The sequence below is a fragment of the Astatotilapia calliptera genome, chromosome 22 (assembly GCF_964374335.1).
Source record: "Astatotilapia calliptera chromosome 22, fAstCal68.1, whole genome shotgun sequence".
NCBI classification, from domain to species: Eukaryota; Metazoa; Chordata; class Actinopteri; order Cichliformes; family Cichlidae; genus Astatotilapia; species Astatotilapia calliptera.
This window is the reverse complement of record NC_137442.1, coordinates 12,734,291-12,753,428: the sequence shown is the minus strand read 5'-3', so window position 1 is coordinate 12,753,428 and position 19,138 is coordinate 12,734,291. Positions and strand designations below refer to the sequence as shown.

Genomic DNA, 19,138 nt, shown 5'->3' with positions numbered 1-19,138 from the left:
CTGTACAAAGCATTGCAGAGACTAATGACTAATTTATCAGTTAATTAACAAAGACTTTAGATTAGTTACCACTGGATTGTTTACACTCATAAAAAACAAATGTCTCAAACGGCAGAGTTACCTGCTCATATGGCAAAAAACTTTCAAACGACTCAACCTTTTGAGAGCTCAGTGCTGTATGTCAAGCTGCCAACTGTAGGCACAAATATGTAATTTCTAAAAATGAAAGTATGAACCAGTAAAGATGATGATGATGGTGACGTAGATGATAGTGACTTGTGTGGGGGGGCGACCGTGGTTCAGGGGGTTGGGAAGCTCATCTTGTAACGAGAAAGTTTCCGGTTCGATCCTCAGCTCTGTGTGTCTTGGTCGCTGTGTCCTTGGGCAAGACACTTCACCTAGCTCCTATTGGTGTTGGCCAGAGGGGCAGATGGCGCGATATGGCAGCCTCGCTTCTGTCAGTCTGCCCCAGGGCAGCTGTGGCTACAACTGTGGCTTGCCTCCACCAGTGTGTGAATGTGAGAGTGAATGAATAGTGGAATTGTAAAGCACTTTGAGGGTCTCGAAAACCGCTATATAAATGCAATCCATCATTATTATTATTATTATGATTGTGTGTCCAGCACATCGATAGATGTTTGAATGGATTGAGATCTGGGAAGCTTGGAGGCTAAGTTAGTGCCTTAAGCCTGTTATTGTGCTCCTCAAACCATTCCTGAATTGTTTTTGCGTTATGGCGGGGTCCATGATCCTGCTGAAAGAGGCCACAGCCATTGGAGAATACCATTCCCATGAAAGGGTGTACATGCTCTGGATTTTCCAACCTTTTAGCCACGGCACATATTTCACTTTAGAAAAATCGCACGGCACACCACCAAACACAAAATGTTACAAAAAACATATTGATAATTTTTCTTCCACGGCACACCTGATCATTTCTCACGGCACAGTGGTTGGGAAACACTGCTCTAGAACAATGCTTAGGGAGGTGGCATATGTCAAAGTAATATCCATATGGTTGGCAGAACCCAAGGTCTGCCAGTAGAACATTGCCCAAGCCATTACACTGCCCCTGCTGACTTGCCTTCTTCCCATAGTGCACTCTGGTGCCAGGTGTTTCCTAGGTATGCAACGCATCCTGACAACATCTAGCCATCACGATTTGTCCCTTGTGAAGTGCGCTTAAATCTTTATGCTTTCCGGTTCTTCCTGCTTCTAACACATCAACTCTGTGGACAAAATATTCACTTGCTCCCTAATATATCCCACCCACTAACAGGTACCGCAATGAAGAAATAATCAGGGTTATTCACTTCACTTGTCAGTGGTCATAATGTTATGCCTGATCGGTGTACACTGATGACAGGGAAAAGTTTGGTGGGTGAGCTGCTAATGACGCACGGATTTATTCACAAACCTCTGTAATGACAAGCTCAAATAAGCAGGTCACAAGCAAGTAGCCTCAATAAGAATACTAGTAATCTCTTAACAACACAGACACAGTGCTTCCCTTTAATACCCCTCAGGAAAAGTGGTTTTGGGCACTCGGTTTTTCTCTTATCAAGCAGCACATACTTGGAATACAGCACCCACAGAATTAAGGAACACGATGTTCTTTACTTTTTTCTTTAAATCTAAGTGCTTATTGGACAATCAAGCAAGTTGCGATGATTTGCTTGCATGATGAGCTTTCCCTGAATCTATTCATAATACCTAAAATGTACATTCTAGCTTTGTTTGATAATTCTTTAAGAAATGACTGTTCCACCCTATAAAAAGAGTGATTTTGAGCTTAAGACAAAAGCTAGTTGATATGTGAGATGGAGTGCTGAGTGTGGGAGTGGAGGCTGTTTGTTTTGATAATGCAGAAAAACAGAGATGATGCTTTTGTGTGCTTACAGGTCAGGTGTTTGGGAAGTGTGTAGTTACCGTGCATAGAAAAACGAAGCAATACGGGCACCTAACTAATGTGCATATATGCCTTGTTTCTCCATAACCGTACATCTGTATATACATTTGCCCTCAGTAAATGAGTGTGCACTGTAAAGTACTGCAAAGCCTTGTTTGAAGTACCACATCATAAAAACTACACTCCAAGACCATGTAATATACCTCTCCCACGCACTCAAACACAAAGGGCACACTCACACACACACCGAAAGACTAATGGTACCCCCGCACTCACTCCCCATCCATTTGCCTGAGGTGTGTTCGACTCTTGCAGCAGCAGTGGCTGCGCAATAGATCTATCAGTCCTCTTCCTAACTTCACAGCATGTGTGCCTGCGTGTCTGCCTGTTCTGGCTGCTCTCCTCCACCACCTCACCACGCAGGCCTTTCAATGAGCCTCTCTATCTTCCCAGCGCTGACTCACTCCCTCACTGCCTCCCTTGCTCGGTGAGACACTCACACACACACACACACACACACCTGTACTCTTACAAGGGTGCACAACAGTTGCATGTAAGCCGTGCGTTCCGATAAATGCACGCACATGCTTTGGATGTAGCCCAGTTCAGAGAGGAACAGGAAGTTGTGAAAGGGCTTTAGGGTTGTCAAGAGCTGCAGGTAAGAGGAGGCATTCAGCTTTTCATCTCTCCCTCTCTCTCTCTTTCTCTCATGCACCTCCGCACTCTCACTCTGCTTCTCCTTCTCTCTTCATCTCTGTTTTTCTCTCCCCCTCTCATACTCCATCTATATATCTGTCTCTGCACTTTCACATAAACTGTAGAAATACAGCAGAGATTTGGGCTTTACATCACAGATGGAGTGGGGGATTGAGAATGGCAGAGAGAGAAAGGAATAGATTGCGAAAACCCAAAACCGCTCATTTGCCATCCATGCCCACAAGGGCCTCTTAAAAGGCAGCGGCGGCATTTGAAATAAAGCAGGGCTGACCGAATGGAGACATTTTATTTTTCCTGCCAGAGCCCGGAGGCAGAGGAAATGACCTCAGCCCTTTAAAGGACCTCCGTTTCCTCCTCCGCTTCTGGGAGATAAGACTGTGCTGAGATTCACCGGCCCGACTGGCGCGCTGCTGCGACGGCCCACCGCACTGAATTGTGGGAGATAGATGAGATGAGATAGTCTCTTGTGGCTGTGTGTTCGGCAGTTTGTTGTTGTACATTTCTTTGCCCCGTAACTTGCCGTCCATTTTACATGAGGATGCTAAAAACTCACAAGGGCATTACATGAACTGACATCTTGAAAGAATTACTGTCGCCTTTACTCTATTATGTGGGTGAGCTGTTGTAAAACATGCTAACCTCTTATTTTATCCCTGCAAAGTTAAATCATGTTTGAAGTCTCCAGGCATTTGATTTAAAACTTAAAGAAGTAAGTACAGTATGTTTGACTGAAACCCTAATTAGTGTGTATTGGAAGCAGAATGTCTTCCCTGCTCTTTGAATGCTCAACTTGATCAATTTCGTCTGACTGCTCAGCATGTGCAGCCTCGGTTTGGTGCAATTTAAAAGCCTGTCAGGAACTTGACCATTACGTTCTGAAGCATCTAGTGCCCTTACCACAACGACAACCTAATGGAGAAATACAGGCAACGTTGCATTCTATAAAAACAGATTTATTGCTGCATCAGTGCCTAAGTAGAGTATTGCATGACTCTCAGCATAAGGGCTATTGATGAATGAGGTGACGCTGATCAAAAAAGGCCTGTTTTTCATTGTCATGTGCATGTGTATTGGTGCTGGCGGTGGGCGTGGGGGAGAGACCAGAGTGCTTTCTGAATCCGTTATTGGTTTCTCATTAGAGGGCCAAGATATAAACATTTGTCTATGTTCTGCACTGTGCTGGTGCAATTAAGGATTCTCTTTGCCGCCCCTTCTGCCCTTTGAAAGTGAATTATGTGCAGATGAGAATCTTGACTGAAGTGTGGCCAACAGCAGACCTTTTCCAAATGCCTCTGCTCGCTCAAAGCCATTCCAGAAAGACGCGATATCAGCCGAAGGAGAAAGCGAGAGAAAGTGTGTGCTGTTCCCTGCTTGCATTGCGTATTAATGACTCTAATTAGCAATAGCTGAGAGATAATCACATCGATCTGGACAGATTCAGCATGCAGAACGTCACTGGATAACATCTGCAGGCTTTGTTAACACCCCCTATAGCACATACACATAAATCTTTTTCTCTTTTTAACCCCCCGCCCCACCATTTCCCAATCACTCTGCATTCCACTACATTCCAAGTTGGCAGTTTACCAAGAGGCTGTCTGATTGGCCAAGATTGTCATAAATACAGTCGGGCCAAAGCCATCGCATTCCTTGAGCCTCTGACCTTTTGTATCCCTTCCATTTCCTGTGTTGTTTTTGTATGCAGTGTGGTCGTCTCCTGTTTATGCGATTGCATTTTTAATTCTTGTAAGTGTACAGTCGAGGTCATGGTGAGGTGATAACCAGGAGCCAAGTTTTCCCAAGATGCTTTTTTTAGACACAGATCTGTTGCAAAATTTGGGAAATTTGTTCATTTCTAATTTGTTGTTGTTGACTGCCTCTCCTCTGGATCTAAACAAAGAGAAACATCTAGTATTAATTGGAGTGGCAGACTCTTGGGAATCTCCGTTCCAGGTTTTTGTTTCTCATCATTGTCTCAATCCATTTTTACATCACACACATGCCTGAATTCCTTTCCTTGTCGTGTTTGTTGACAAATGCCTCAGCGGACCCTGTGAAAGTTGAGGAGGCGTACCTCCAGTCATCTCTTATCCTGGACCTAACCCATGGATGGCAGGGGAACCACTATGTGAGATACGGCCTTGCACTGACCTGCCAAAGCCCTGGCCCCTTGCACATCCCCTGACTAATGATCATGCCCTTGATTAGTTAAGGAAGGCATAAATCATAACTGCAATGCAGAGGAAAGTTAGCTGGGGGCGGCCAGGCCGTTCCTCATGAATGACTAACAGATGCAGGACAAAAGAAATGGGCTGCATAGTTGTTCGGAGGAATGGGACAATCTGTCTTTGTCCAGATTTTAATGTTTGTCTCTACCTGGAGATTTTCCCCATGTTCCTAGGGCACTTGCTTTTCATTGATCCGGCTTTGTTCAAATATTAGCCTGCCTTGCTGGTGGTGCTTTCAAGCCCTAGTACCTGACGTGATTACATTGCTTATTACAGACTGCTGCTCAAATGGGAATAATATGGTGCCGCAGAAGATGGTACCCCGTGTGAATATTAAGGTTAGTAATATCCAGGTATAGTCAGAAAGGAGGGAGAGCAGGTATTTTAAGATGCTCACTAAGTGAAGTGAAGCTGTGAAGGAAGGACTGCACCTGTTCTTTGTGTAAAATTATGTGATTATGCTCCTTGTGTTTTCACATCAGCGTGTGCCGTAATGAGTAACTATTCAAGGCTGTTTGCCGTTCTAACTCTTAAGTGTGCGAATGTGCATCTTCAAGTGTGGGCATACTTCTATGGTAGAGTTTTAGATATGTTAACATGTGTGGCTGTGCTACACATGCATTTCCTTTCTGGCAGTTACCGGTTTCTTTGTGTGTGTCTGTGTGTGTGTCCTTGTGCACTTGTAGGTGTTCATTCTTAGTGTTGGCATTAGTGCTTTGCAAATGTGAGTGTGTGTTCTTTCAGATATCTGTGTGTGGGTTCTGTATAACCACTCAGTTTTTTGCTACAGGTCTCATTTTAACAACCTCTTGACAAGTAATTAACACCCTTCAGGTCTCAAACCTTTCTCAAGTGCTCTTCACATGTTGCACCAAACACATCAGGGTTTTGCTATTAAGCTAGCAAGCTAATGATGCTACCAGAAGAAGGATGCACCTCTGCTTTCTGTGGGTTATTTTTTTATTTCTTCCACTCAGTGTTCGTCTACTTTAAATCCTTGATAGCTGTAATGAATGTATGAATAATTTAGTTTTGAATGTCTCTTAAACTTCATGAAAATAATCTTGTGCCTTCAGATAACTCTGATTTAATGCTATAAGCTAGGTCCTCTTTTTGTCCTGATATCGTTTCTTTTTTATGCAATGTCAATGTAGAACTACAAAATCATGCGACATATTTTAAGTTGTTGCTTCTTATCCTGAATTTAGCTCGAAAATGCAGTAGAAGCCATATGGTGGTGTGCTAGAGCTAATGAGTGTGAATAGATATGAGTTAATTAAGGACTAAAAGAGAGAGAGCAGAAATGAAAAATGATGAACAGAAAAATGAAGATGTAAGAAATACTGAGCTAGAGAGGAAGGATTACTGTGAACCCACATGTTGTTTAGATATTTAACCTGAGAAGAAGTTCATCTTATATTAAACTGTAATGTACATTATGTCCCTGAATCAGTATGACCAGAACAGTTTGTGAGTAATACTTGTTCTTTGGCACTTACTATACTTTCTGAAGAATTGCATCAAAGGAGAAGGTGTGTTAATAACATCAAGATTGCTTTAATGGCCGTCTTTTTGCAAATATTTCCATGGAAATATAATATACAAGGCAAAAATAGATTTTTTACAATTCTAACAGGGCTGAAAGTCCGCTTATTAACTTTTATTCTTCAGCACAGTCTGAACTTTCTTAGGCAAGCTTTCTTGTCTTTTTAAAAAAGTATTCAGGAATAGTTCACTAGGTTTCTTGAAGGATGATCTCTTTGGATGTTAGTTGTCTTTAGTTCTTTTCCCACACTGCTTCAATAATGTTGAGGTCTTGGCTCCTGCAAGGCTAATCTATGACTGATCATATTCCATTGTGTTTTTTTTCTAGACATGTATGGTTGTACTGCATTGGCGGTGTGTCTGGGATCATTATTGTGCTGAAAAAGTAGGCCAATCAGATCCTTTCCGGGTAGTATTGCATGATGTGTCAAAATCTGCGTTCATCAATTTTGAAAAGATCCCCAACACTACTAGCTGAACTGCAGCCTAAACCATGACAGCGCCATCACCATGGTTTATAGATGGCTAAAACACTCACTATTATACCTCTTTCCTGGCCTACTTGAATTAAATATTTCAATTGATATTAAATATTACACTGATTGAGGATTTTTGGATTCATCACTCCATGAGACTTGTTGCCACTGATTTTCAGTCCAGTTATTGTGTTATTTGGCATACTTTAGCCTTTACTCACTGAGGTTTCAGAGAACAGCAGATGGATCAGCCCAGATGGATCTCCAATGTCCTGTGTCAGGTTTTAGCTGGATTTTTTTCCTGCTTTCATGTCAATGGGACATACATAGTTTTTTTTAAGCGGCCACTTCTTTTGAAACACTGCACATCATGCTGATATATACAAATATACGTTTTCAGCTAATATTTCTTTGGGAATTCTACTCCTGCACCATCGAGAGCATCCTGACGGCAAACATCTGCACCTGGTTTGGGAACAGCACCAAGCAGGACAGACGAGATCTGCAAAGGGTGGTGCGCTCGGCCGAACGCATCATTCAATCAGAGCTCCCTGACCTGCTGTCCATCTACACCAAGCGGTGCAAGTCCAAAGCTAGGAAGATTATGATGGACCTCTCCCATCCCAACAATGGACTCTTCTCACTGTTGAGATCTGGGAAGCGCTTCCGCTCCCTTAAGGCCAAAACAGAGAGAATGAGGAGGAGCTTCTTCCCCCAGGCTATTTGGGCCCTGAACCAGGTGTAGGACTGGACTCTCCCACACACATCACCACACGCACCACCACACATTTCCTATAATCCTATAATTCCTATAATTTATAATCTTTATAATCTTTATAATCTCTTCTGCTATTTGCACATTCTTTACTGTAAATTCCTAAGTTAATTTGTAAATTTTGTAGTAACCTGTAAATTGTAAATATTGTAAAACTTTTTTTCTGTCATTTAATGGTCGGGCATTGTACAGCTACAAGCATTTCACCCCCATGTCATACTGTGTATGGTTGTGTGTGTGTGACAAATAAAATTTGAATTTGAATTTGGAATCATCTCAGTGGTTTAAAAAAAATACTATTTTTTGGCATTTTTTAGAGATTGAAGTAAAGAAATGGCAACTAATCATGTGTTTTGTGACAGGCTACTAATACACACCTGGTTAAAGCTATAATTTTAAATTGGTTCTTTGCCAAAAATAATTTCACTGCAAATTCTATGGAGAAAAAAGGTGAAAAAGGGGGGAAGAAAAAGAAACAAATGTCTGGCTCTTGGGACCAAACTACAAAGAAATAAGGGGTGGCTTAAGACACAGTCCTGTACTTGGATATACTGTTGGATTATTTTATTTATTTATTTACAGCTCATGTCCAGTTTGGCTTCTGCACAATGAACTGCCACTGCCCCCCCTCTTGGCCGTAAACCCTGGCAATCTGCCCTCTGCAGATCCCTGCTCCCACTCTCTGACAAGGACAGTCCTACATCTGTGAGAGAAGACGACAAGAAATACAATACAACCAATAGGCTCGCTGCTTCAGCCCGAGATGAATGCCTTAGCTATAAATCCATGTTGCAGGGTTGATAAGTTAATTGCCTGTATTGCTATCTCGTCGCCAGCGTCTAATATAAAAGAGCCCAGTGTGAGAGTTATTTTACAACAAATTGGTATTGTCTCTAAGTACAAGGCCAGTAGGACAGTGAATCTGGACAAGAAAATGAGGAAAATTTACTTTGAGTGGCTCCAAGACCTGCTCTCTGCGTCTGTGTATTAAAACAATCTTAAATAACTTTTTGCACACTGAGTTTTGAGTTGTTTTGATGTTTGCAGATGGTTTAAACAGCTGTTTGTTTTCAGGCTGTCAGGTGTATACGAGGGTGTAGGATTGCGGAGAAAGTGTTTGCTTATGACTTGTCACTTCGACGCAGCATTAATGCACAGACAGTTGTGATGTGGTCAGAAGTACAGAGTGCTGAAAAAAAATATGCATTGCAGATGTTTCTCTGCGGGATCTTTAAACATCGAGATAGATTTATGATCCTCCCCTGTTGACTTACTCACCCACACATACACACAAAAACAAGAAAGTTAGAGGTCGCACGCAAGCACTCGTACACGCCCATTCAACAAACACACAGGCAGAGACGCACACTTTTATGCACACACACACACCACCACATGGTTTAGTGGAGGGTAGCCGCAAAATTTATCATCAGTCAGCTGCTGGTGGTGCAGGATAAATGGAGGAGGACACAGGAATGTAGCCCCAGTGAGGATGCTCTCCTCCGGGTTTGGAGTGTGACCAAGGCGGTCTTGGCTTGGCCACAGTTAGTCACGGATGCCAACTCGCTTTTTGAAACCGCTGTTTTCTCCCTTAATGTTTGCACAGCTCGCCGCAGTCTCCCAAAGCCATCACCCACCCTCCCTGCAGGGCAAAAGTGCTGGTTAAACCCTTGAATGGACAAAAGAGATCCATACTTGTAAAGCCAATGCCAAATTTCAAAAGAGTAGTTTTATTTATGTCTACTGCATCCCAAGAAAAAGCACCAAATGTCAGACTCAAGAACAAACAGCAGAAACTTGCATGCTAAAACAAAACAGATCAATATAATGACATCAATTCAGGGTCTTGAAATTTCTGATAGACCTTATTTTTTTAGTTCTTATTTTTTCCTGTTAAGACACACATAAGTAATTACCATTCTCAAAATGTAAAAAAAACCCCCAAAACATCATTTTTATTCAACAGGAGACGGATTAACTGAGTAATAATGTGAGCACTGTACAAAACTCTATATGCAGCAAAAGCACAAAAAGTGTTTGTACAGTCGTATTGCTGCAGGTAGAGTGAGGCTGAAATCATACGGCAATGAATCCATTAATCACAGGAATCATATTAGAGCATTGTTATGCATGTTTGTCAATTGAGTGGCCTATCTATTTCCTCCATTAACCATAATTACTTTAATACATGCAAAGCTGGAATTATACACATACATGCAACTACAATGATTAATCATCCACATGCAACAGCAGCAGCTTTAGAAGTCATCTTGATGACTCACAGCGACGTAAACAATTACGCTGTTTCCCCCTGCACACCATTGTAATGCCCCGTGACTTGTCGTTGATTCATTATTCATACTTAGGGCATTATTATTCCATTGTGCGCTGTGCAAAATGGGATCATTAGCACTGAATATGAGAATGTGAAAAATGGATATATTGGGGAAAATTGTGGTGGATATTGTAGGTAGAAAACCCTAAACAATCCTGACTATTAGCAGATAAAGAATAGTAATTTTCCCCAAAGTAATTAGGATTAGCATAATATGACAGTGAATGCATGAATGATGCATACTTGATTGATATGTCGATGCAAGCACTGTAATGAGTCCCTTATCTCCACTCTCCAATGTAGGCTTTTATGCAGAGCGTAGCCCAAGGTGGCATCTACTGTAGTTCTACACCTCCTTAAGGGGACTGTATTAAGGAGCGCCCTGCATCTCACACACACATTCATACAAAAGCAGTCACTGAGCAGTGCTAGCGTCTATCATGTAGTAACTGATTGAGGATGGTCCTTTTATCTTGACAGGCTCCCACTTAGAGCCAGACCAGGAAATATGATATGGCAGCTCATGTTCTCAGAGAGACTGTGTGTGTGTGTGTGTGTGCGCGCGCACGTGTGTAGGTAGGAGGGTGCCATGCTCCGAGTGTGCAAGTGTGGATATATGTGTCCTTCAGCAGCACTTTGCGTCAATCTGCATATTAGCGTGCAGCTGCACAGCATTATCAACAACCTCACATGTCGTCAGTCACTTTGAGCTGCTTTTAAGTGACAGCTATCGATTGGAGGTTTGCGTTTGTGCAGAAGCATCAAAGCAGCACCTTGCCCTCTGCATCCCACTTGAGATTGTAACTCTAGAGTACCCGCATCGAATGCAGCACCAGTATAGCATGTACTTGGCTTCGGAAACTCATTCTTCAAGCAACATCTGCGTGCATCTGTGTGTAGGTGGGTGTGTGTTTGTGTTCTCTAAGTGTGTGGAATGTGATGTCTTAAATTGAGCGCCACATTGTTTCTTGACCCTGCAGCTTTCTCACAACTTAATGGAGTTTTTTCCTGTTCAGTGACTCACCGAGGATCTGTGTATTGAGTAATTGTGTGCATACTTTACAGTGTACAAGTACACTGTATAAATAAACAAACAAGTACATACAGAGCGAGTCTTTGAGGATCATTTTATTGAAATTACAGGAAGAGAACTGCTTTCATGTCTAATAGTATTAAATAAAGCTGATACTTATATTTAATGTGCATTGTTGTGTTATATTTGTCTATATGATTAGATTTATTTACCTTTTACTCCACTATATTGGAACCAGTATCTTCTTTTTTCTCAAATCAAATTGCAGTGTCGGTGTGGCTTTAAGAAAAGCAATAACCTGTTACTGTGCATAATCCACACAGCATAATCATAATTACTTTAAAATAAAATTACACTGTTTTTGATGAAGTCGTATCACTTAGGGTAATTATGTATGTTACCAAAAGTTGTTATTTTTTCCTTTTTCCGAGTGATTATTGCAAATCTTAGCAAACTAGGTAACGAGTATTCAGCTCTGAGAGGGGAACCAAACATAACAGATGGATTGCTGACGTGTTTTTAATCACCAGTGTTAGCTTAACAAAAAAGTAATCTACATACTACTATTAATTTTCAATGCTACTTCCATTTAGCCTAATAAGGTACAGTATGAGGCACTAAATTATATGTTTATATCCCAAACAATTATATGTTCTTTTCAGTTCAAAATATATTATATCTAATGAGGAATTCATTGAATATTTCCTTACACAAGTATATAAGAAAGCATATGTAGTAACAGATAAATCATGAATCTAAATTCATAGTAGAAACATAATGTATAAATTGTTTCTTTATGACTTATTGCTTAACTCTAGACTTTTAAAACTCCAACAAAAGAGCTCATATATCTATACAAAAACTGAAAGACTCAGGCTTTCTATAACCTCTATAACCATTCAGCCCGATAAAAGCACAAATAGTCTTAAAATGTCTCTGTATCTCTCAATTATTATTTTCCTTTTCAACAAAAAAAGCCTTTAACTCTTTTTACCCTGTGGCTACAGTTCAAACATTCCACATTACAGAATCATTATACGAATATCAGCTGCAGTAACTTCACATTGGAAGAGCAAACTGGATCTTTTACTGAGTGTCAATTCAGGCTTTTTGAGTGTATTTGACTGACCTGAAATCACCCCCTTCCTCAGTCTGCCTTTCTTCTCTACACACCTTTTCACTTGCCTCCACCTTTCTCCCGCTTCTCTCTCGGTTTAGAGAGATTTGAATGTAGGTCAGCAATCTCTGAAATCCTCATCCAAGTTTGATAAGTGCACTCCAGGTGGTAGTCGGGTAAATATTAAATTTGTAATTGGGGGTTCAAAGTATCCACGATTTAAATATTCTGGTTTCTGATTGTTAAAGAAAATAAGCCATCGCCCTGAGGACCTCGATAACATAATATGTAGTTCTCTAAATGTGCTCGTAATACATTTTTTAAAGTGTTAATTTGTAGAATCTGCAAACATATAAAGGGTCTGTTTACCCAAATGACCAGAGATGCCAAATGAAATTTTATTTTTGGCACTCACAGTAATGAAAATAGCATTTAAGCATTTCAAAGGCCTTTTCAGACAGTTACAGAGGAACACGGGTGTGATATGTTCAAGGGAATACTCTTAATAAATAATGAGTTTACTCTCATAACCAGTGTAGGTGCTTCCATGAGAGACACAGATGTCACTCAGCATCAGAAATTCACTTGATGGGAATTCTTTTCAAGTTGTCTCCACGAGGTGCGTGCAATAAGAAGGCTACGCTATTTGATGTTTGTCAGTATGGAGTGAAAGAAAATTCAGTTTGCCTTTCTGAAATGTAATACATAATAATAAATCCACAAAGCATACACAGCAGTCTGTTTGGATTGTTGTGATTATGGGTCTGCTTTTTGTGCAGCACCCAGGAAGAAGATATTTGGAGAAAATTGTGTTTTTATACCTATATAATATATAGTAAAGGTTTATAGACCTGTGTTGTACACTGTGGAGATATATGAAGGCACACTGATTTTGTATGCTGTGTCTGAAAATACGCATTAATGTCTGTTTCACAACAGCAAATAATCACTGGAATCCAGTGGAACTGGGAGGTCAGATAGTTGTCTCTTAATCAGGTCAATACAAATATCTGCATGGGTAAATATCACTGAAGACAGGAAGGAAAGATTTTTATTTTTTATGTCTTTTTGTAATTGGTTAAGCCAAAACCCTCAATTAAATATATTTTTAAAGCTCAGCCGGGCTCTCTTTAAATACGGATTAAAATTTCAAAATTATACGTTTGCTAATATAACAATGGGTGAGTGCACTGCGGCTACTTGGAAAAATAGTCCTTGATTGCATTTATTTTTAAGAAAATGACTGGTTTCTCTTAATATCGCCTGTGGACTTCTTCATATTTCCACAATTAAACGCAGCCTCGCTCTAACAGCTGGCCATTAATCAGTCCTCGCGCTCGATTTCTCTTCCACCTCTAGTTATGATTTTCACATTACTCCACACTCGTTTGCTGCCGCCCGACAAGAAAGTGACCCCAACCCCCTTACCCCCAGTCGTCGCTACCGCCGCAGACGCGCACCTCAAATAATCAGGAAAGTGAGATGCTCGCATAAAGCTGCACACGGGCACACACGGGGTGAGAAAATAAGGCGTTGGAGTAAAGAACATGTATGATTGTATGATTGATGGTAAGTTGATGGGGTAACCGCAATGCCAAGTCCCCACCCCCAAACCCCTCCGCAGCCCCACCATCTCACAGGCATTATCCTTTTCTAATTACACTTTCCTTCTGAAACAGTGGATCAGAGGGCACCATTGACTGCTTTTAATCCGCCACCAAATTTTAATTAACACAGACGTGACCCCCGTCGCCGATACATACCGGAGAACGTCGAGATCACAATAACTCATAAATCACAGCCACAGATTTCATTCCCCCCGCTTTCCGCCGCTGATGAATTTCCAGATGGGGCCTTGTGGCTGTTAATGTCAGAAAAATATGCGAGAGAGAGAGAGAGAAAGCGAGAGACAGAAAGTGTGTTAGGGAAAGAAAAGGACGGAGGAAAAGTGTAAGAAGATGAACAGAAAAGCTAAATTGTAAGAAATAGTGTGTCTTTATGTCTATGTGAGAGAGATGGAGTTGAAGAAAGAGAAGGAGAAATGGCAGCAGCTTTGGTATGCTGTCAACCTTTGAGAGATTTGTTACCGGGGAGAGGATTATGGAGGCTGTGAAATGGGGTTGTGTTAATATGCCGGGTGTTGAGGAACACGATGTGGGCCAGCCAGCTTCACAGCCTCCAGAAATCAAAAGGCTGAACAAGTGAAACGTGACGTTTTGAAGAATTAATTGACACATCTCCGCGTGTATGTGAGTGTATAGTGTGTGTAATATCCTTTAATCATTGATTTTAAATCACAAGCCTTTCATAAATAACCATTACTTTAATTAACCTACTTAATGAACTGAATGCATATGGGTTATCATTAAACAACAAACTGACAAACAGTGATGTTCCCTTATTCTTACGATACCGGTTGTCTTATTCGAGTGTATATCTGCGCGTTTACGTATGCATGCAGTGTATCAGACTACGTATGTGCGGAGGTGGAGGTGGGCAGGGTGCCGGGTTTTGTTATTACTAAATCGCTCATCCATGCTACTAATTAAGATGCATAGCATCCCCCTATGAACGTCAGTGTCGCTAATTATCAAACAATGTAGTGCTCACTAGATATGAGAACTGGCAGCCTCTGTAGTCATGTTACCAACCTATTACTGCTACAATTACCAAGTGCCTGTCATTCTCCTTGTTAGTCATCTGCCTTAATTTTTTTCTTAACTAATGTCTTTTTTTCTTCCTCTCCTTCTCCCCTTCTCCTCCTTTCTGTCTCCAGGATATGGCTTTGTGGACTTCGACAGCCCAGCTGCAGCACAGAAGGCTGTGTCATCTCTCAAAGCCACTGGGGTGCAGGCCCAAATGGCCAAGGTAAGGAGTGTCTAAAAACAAGTTGGCGTCCTCACTTCCTCGTGCATTATCTTTAGCAATTTTTCGTTTTTGCTCATTCAGCTCCTGCCAGGTGTTTAGTATTGCACATTTAACAAACTTAACAAGTTTGCCATGAAGGACTTTTTATCTTGAAGAGAGACTCCTAAATGTGGGCCTCAAACTGCATTTGAGTGCCATTAGACAACAACTTGGGAAGTGACACTGGTGCATGTATGTCTCTGTTATCTTACTGATGCTGAAACTGGAGTCTAGCACAAGATACGTGAAATTGTGGATCACTTCTTTCCTGTGGTTATGTGGGCTTTTTGTGTTGTGTTTGACAGTATGCATACAGTATGTGCTGGATTACAGCACTCCATGGCACTTGTGGTTTCCAGTTAGTGAGCTGGCCCCTCTCTAACTGAGGTTTGACTAGTCGCTTGTGCTACGTTGTCGAGTGTTATTAGCCTGCTAAAGTGGAAGCAGATGAGACAAGCTGTTTGAGTAGTACAAAAAGGGCCCTAGTGAGTTGTACAATGGAGACAGGTTGATAGGCATATGTGGAGAGGTGTAGCTTAGAGGAAACTGCACACTGCCAGGGTATGATCTTATTCACCAATTTCCTATACAATCTTGTATTTTATGTCAACACTGTGGTTGCATATTTATTGTTGGGCATTTGGCTGTCTGACAGAAGAGCCGTTTTACCGGGAAATGCATTTCAGAGATATTGTTTGGTGTTTGGCAACCCTCAGGCAGTGATCATACTGTTCTTTTCCCATTTTTGTTCTCTAATTTTCTTCATTTCCCTGTTGACTGCTCTGAGAGTCACCATATTAGAAGGCACAGCAGGGCCCTCTCTCCGGACATCTATGACAGACAAGCCTGCCTGACTTAACCAGGCTATTCTTGTACCCGTCAAACATTTGTTAATGTCAGAATACCTTAATAGGTGAAGAAAATGTCAGTAGCACTGAAACAATAAATATGCTGATGACTATTTGAGGGTGCACCTTGAGTGATTTTTCTTGAGACGAGATGGCGTGCATTTGATCCAATCCAAAAATCCCCCCCTCCCACCCTCGAAACCGAAGAAGACCTGATGAGATGGGGAGCGGCAATGGCTCCGGTGAAGATGACAGAATTGATGGTAACGATGAAGGTGGCAATTATTTTGATCAAATGGGATGAGATCTGACAGGAGGAGATGATATTCCGTGTGGTGCTCAGGTGTGCCATTTCTCAAATGCGCCATTTGCCCGTTTCCTTTCCCCACCAGTGTCCTTCTTCCAATATTTATAAGAGGGCAAGCTCTCTGAATACTGATAAGAAACCATGCTCTTTGTCCATCACATTTTAAGACCACTCTTTGCATTGCTCCCCTTCTCTCAGTCAATATTTTCATGAGAGGGGGCTCGTGTCCCAAAACAAAAGAGCTGACCTTTATAGAAATCTTGCCGCAAACACATTCTCAAAATCATTTTCTATTAGCATTTGTGTATAATAGCTGATTTTTTTGAGTGCTCCCTTGTTCTGTTCGCACAAATGGTAAGACCAGCGTTCTCTGCTGCAGCTCTATGCTTTTATCACACTTGTGAGGGACATTAAGTAGTAGTTTGCTTTTATAGACTCCCTCTGTATCTCGCTAATGTGTCTTTACCAGGTATCACTGCCATCACTCTATCGACTCCTCACCCAACACTTCCAGCCTAGCCCCTCACCATTTCTTTTGCTTAGTGCCGTTTTCTCTCAGCATTGTTTTGGGTTTTGTTTTGTTTTTTTGGTTCTCCTGCACACACAAATATACAGACACACACACACATTTGTATTCACATCCACCAAGTGTTGCCCTTCGAGACATCCAATGAGCAGTTTTTCCTCCATCAATAATTAACAGCGTGTTATCTTTGTGTCTGCCTACCTATCAAGGTGTCTCTCACACCCCACCCTCCTCCCGCTCGTTCTGTCATGCCGAGTAGCATTCCCGCAGCGGGAACGGATGAAAATACAGGTGAGCACCGAGGAGGGTGCAAATCAGAAAGACTACTGCTAACGCCGTGGACGGCTTCCACAATAAGAACATCCAGCCTCGTTCTCTCGCTCCCTCTGCTCCATTTTGTCACTCCACAACAAAGTAATAAACGAATCGCAAGTCGGAGCCAGAGGCTTTGAGCTCATTAAATAAAACTGTCACAGTAATCAAGTTGCACCTTTTTTCCTGCCTTGATGCCATTAAAACACTTTTATTAAGGTGCCTTATTTTAAACACAGCTGCAAACCAGGCAAGAAATGGAGAGAAAGGCAAAGGATCACTTGATTTCCTCTTCTTCCGCCAGTGAAGCAGCCCGCTGTCTCTCTCCTCTTACTCCCCTTGGAATTTGAAATACCAAGGCAGTAGAGATGAAACGTTACCTTCCTTTTGTTTTGCCCTCCCCTGGGGATGGTGACAGCGAGAGGGAGGAGAGGAGCCATAATTAAGACACCTAAAGGACACTTCCCCCCCGTGCATCCCTTCCTGTCACTCACCTCTACACAAGTCACAGATAAGAGCACTTAACATAGGTGTGGAGTACGTGTGTGTGTGTGTGTGTGTGTGTGTGTGTGTGTGTGTGTGTGTGTGTGTGTGTGTGTGTGTGTGTGTGTGTGTGTGTGTGTGTGTGTGTGTATTTGAATGTGACAGTGTATTATTATGTGCATGTTTGTCTGCACTACATTCCCTGAATTACACATTTTTTGCATCATTTTGTAACATTTTTTTATATAATTGTAACTAATTTTTAATTTAAACTAGGATGCCTGTCATTTCATCTAAAATGGAAAATTACATTTTGTAAAACACACGTTATACCTTATTAACCTTATCACCTTGTCTTTGCGTACAAAGAGTTGAATGACGGGGGATAAGCTCACTTTAGTATAAAGAGTTGTGAAAACGACCGACTGGCTTCATCTAAGACTGAGAAATGAAAAAAACGTGGGGTGTATTTCTAAATCTGGAACAGGCACTTTAGCATTTTGCTTTCTAACTAGTCAAGCGTCTCTGTTCTAGCTATGCTCTTTGAATAAAGATCTTCACATCCATAAGTACAGCAGGTGTGTCGTGGGTTTGTTGAATTTTATCCCATTTCTTAAGAACATGACTGTCAGATCCTTTTCATCTGCACCTACCTCCTGGCACAATAGACTCTTCTTTTGTTCTTCATTTGTCCGATTTCTCAAATTTCTTAAGGACACACTGCACACAATGCCACAAAACACCAAATTTTCAGCTTAGATATCTTTGTAAATCTTGTTTCAAAAATACTATTTTATGTCTGTCAGTTTGTGTTATCATTGGCATTTCTGGCATAATTGAGAGGAAATTGGGTTTTTTGTGTGACAGACTACTAGCAACAAAGTTCCTACATATACAATTTTTAAATTGGTTCTTTGCTAAATTTTCTGTTATAAAACTGTCTCATCCTTTGATTTAAGTGCCTTTTGTAATCTTGAATGAGTCGGGTTTAAGTTGCTTAACGAACATATATATATACATATATGTATATGAGTAAAAAACCTGCTAATGTTCAAAGAAAAGCTTTAAAAGAACTTCAGAAAGGCTGGAGAAATACTGAGCAAAATCTAAAACAATGTAGCTTGGTTCAAGTCTTTTTCATGGTACTAGAACTCTTAGCAAAAAGGTGAAAGGGATGAATAAGTATTAACCAAAATGTATTAGTTTTCTTATTTATCAGTAGAGGTAGGCACAGATGACTGCTTATATAAATAACATGTTTTTAAATAAGAGGCGCTTTTATGCTGCTTTAAAAAAATTGTATAGATTAGTGTGATGTGTACATAAAATGTACTTTTTACATTGTCATTAACAGGCGCGTGTATGACATCACTAAAGAAGTATTAAAACATTCATATAGGCAGTATGACTTTATATAAATTAAGGTGGGAAAATCTGGTAAATCTTAACATAGTGTTCTAACAGGAGACCTTAATAGGATTCACTAGGGTAAGTGTGTTCGTGTTTTGTGCATGTGTGTAATACGGTTTGTAGGCACGCACTTGCCTCCTGGCACCATAGACTCTATTCTCCGTGCCACTTTGTTCAGGTAGCTTTCCAAACTGAGAAAACCGACACATC

The 19,138-nt window shown here is 41.1% G+C and overlaps 1 protein-coding gene across 4 annotated transcripts in view; it reads left to right on the top strand.

Annotated features, from left to right (window-relative positions):
- Window positions 1–19,138, top strand: part of rbms3 (RNA binding motif, single stranded interacting protein) — a 291,822-nt gene that overhangs the window by 147,795 nt on the left and 124,889 nt on the right. For all 4 annotated transcript variants that reach the window (XM_080296737.1, XM_080296736.1, XM_026155390.2 and 1 more), the window contains one exon: window positions 14,912–15,003. In XM_080296737.1, coding sequence (XP_080152863.1) covers window positions 14,912–15,003 — 92 coding nt within the window. The remainder of the gene's footprint in view (window positions 1–14,911; window positions 15,004–19,138) is intronic.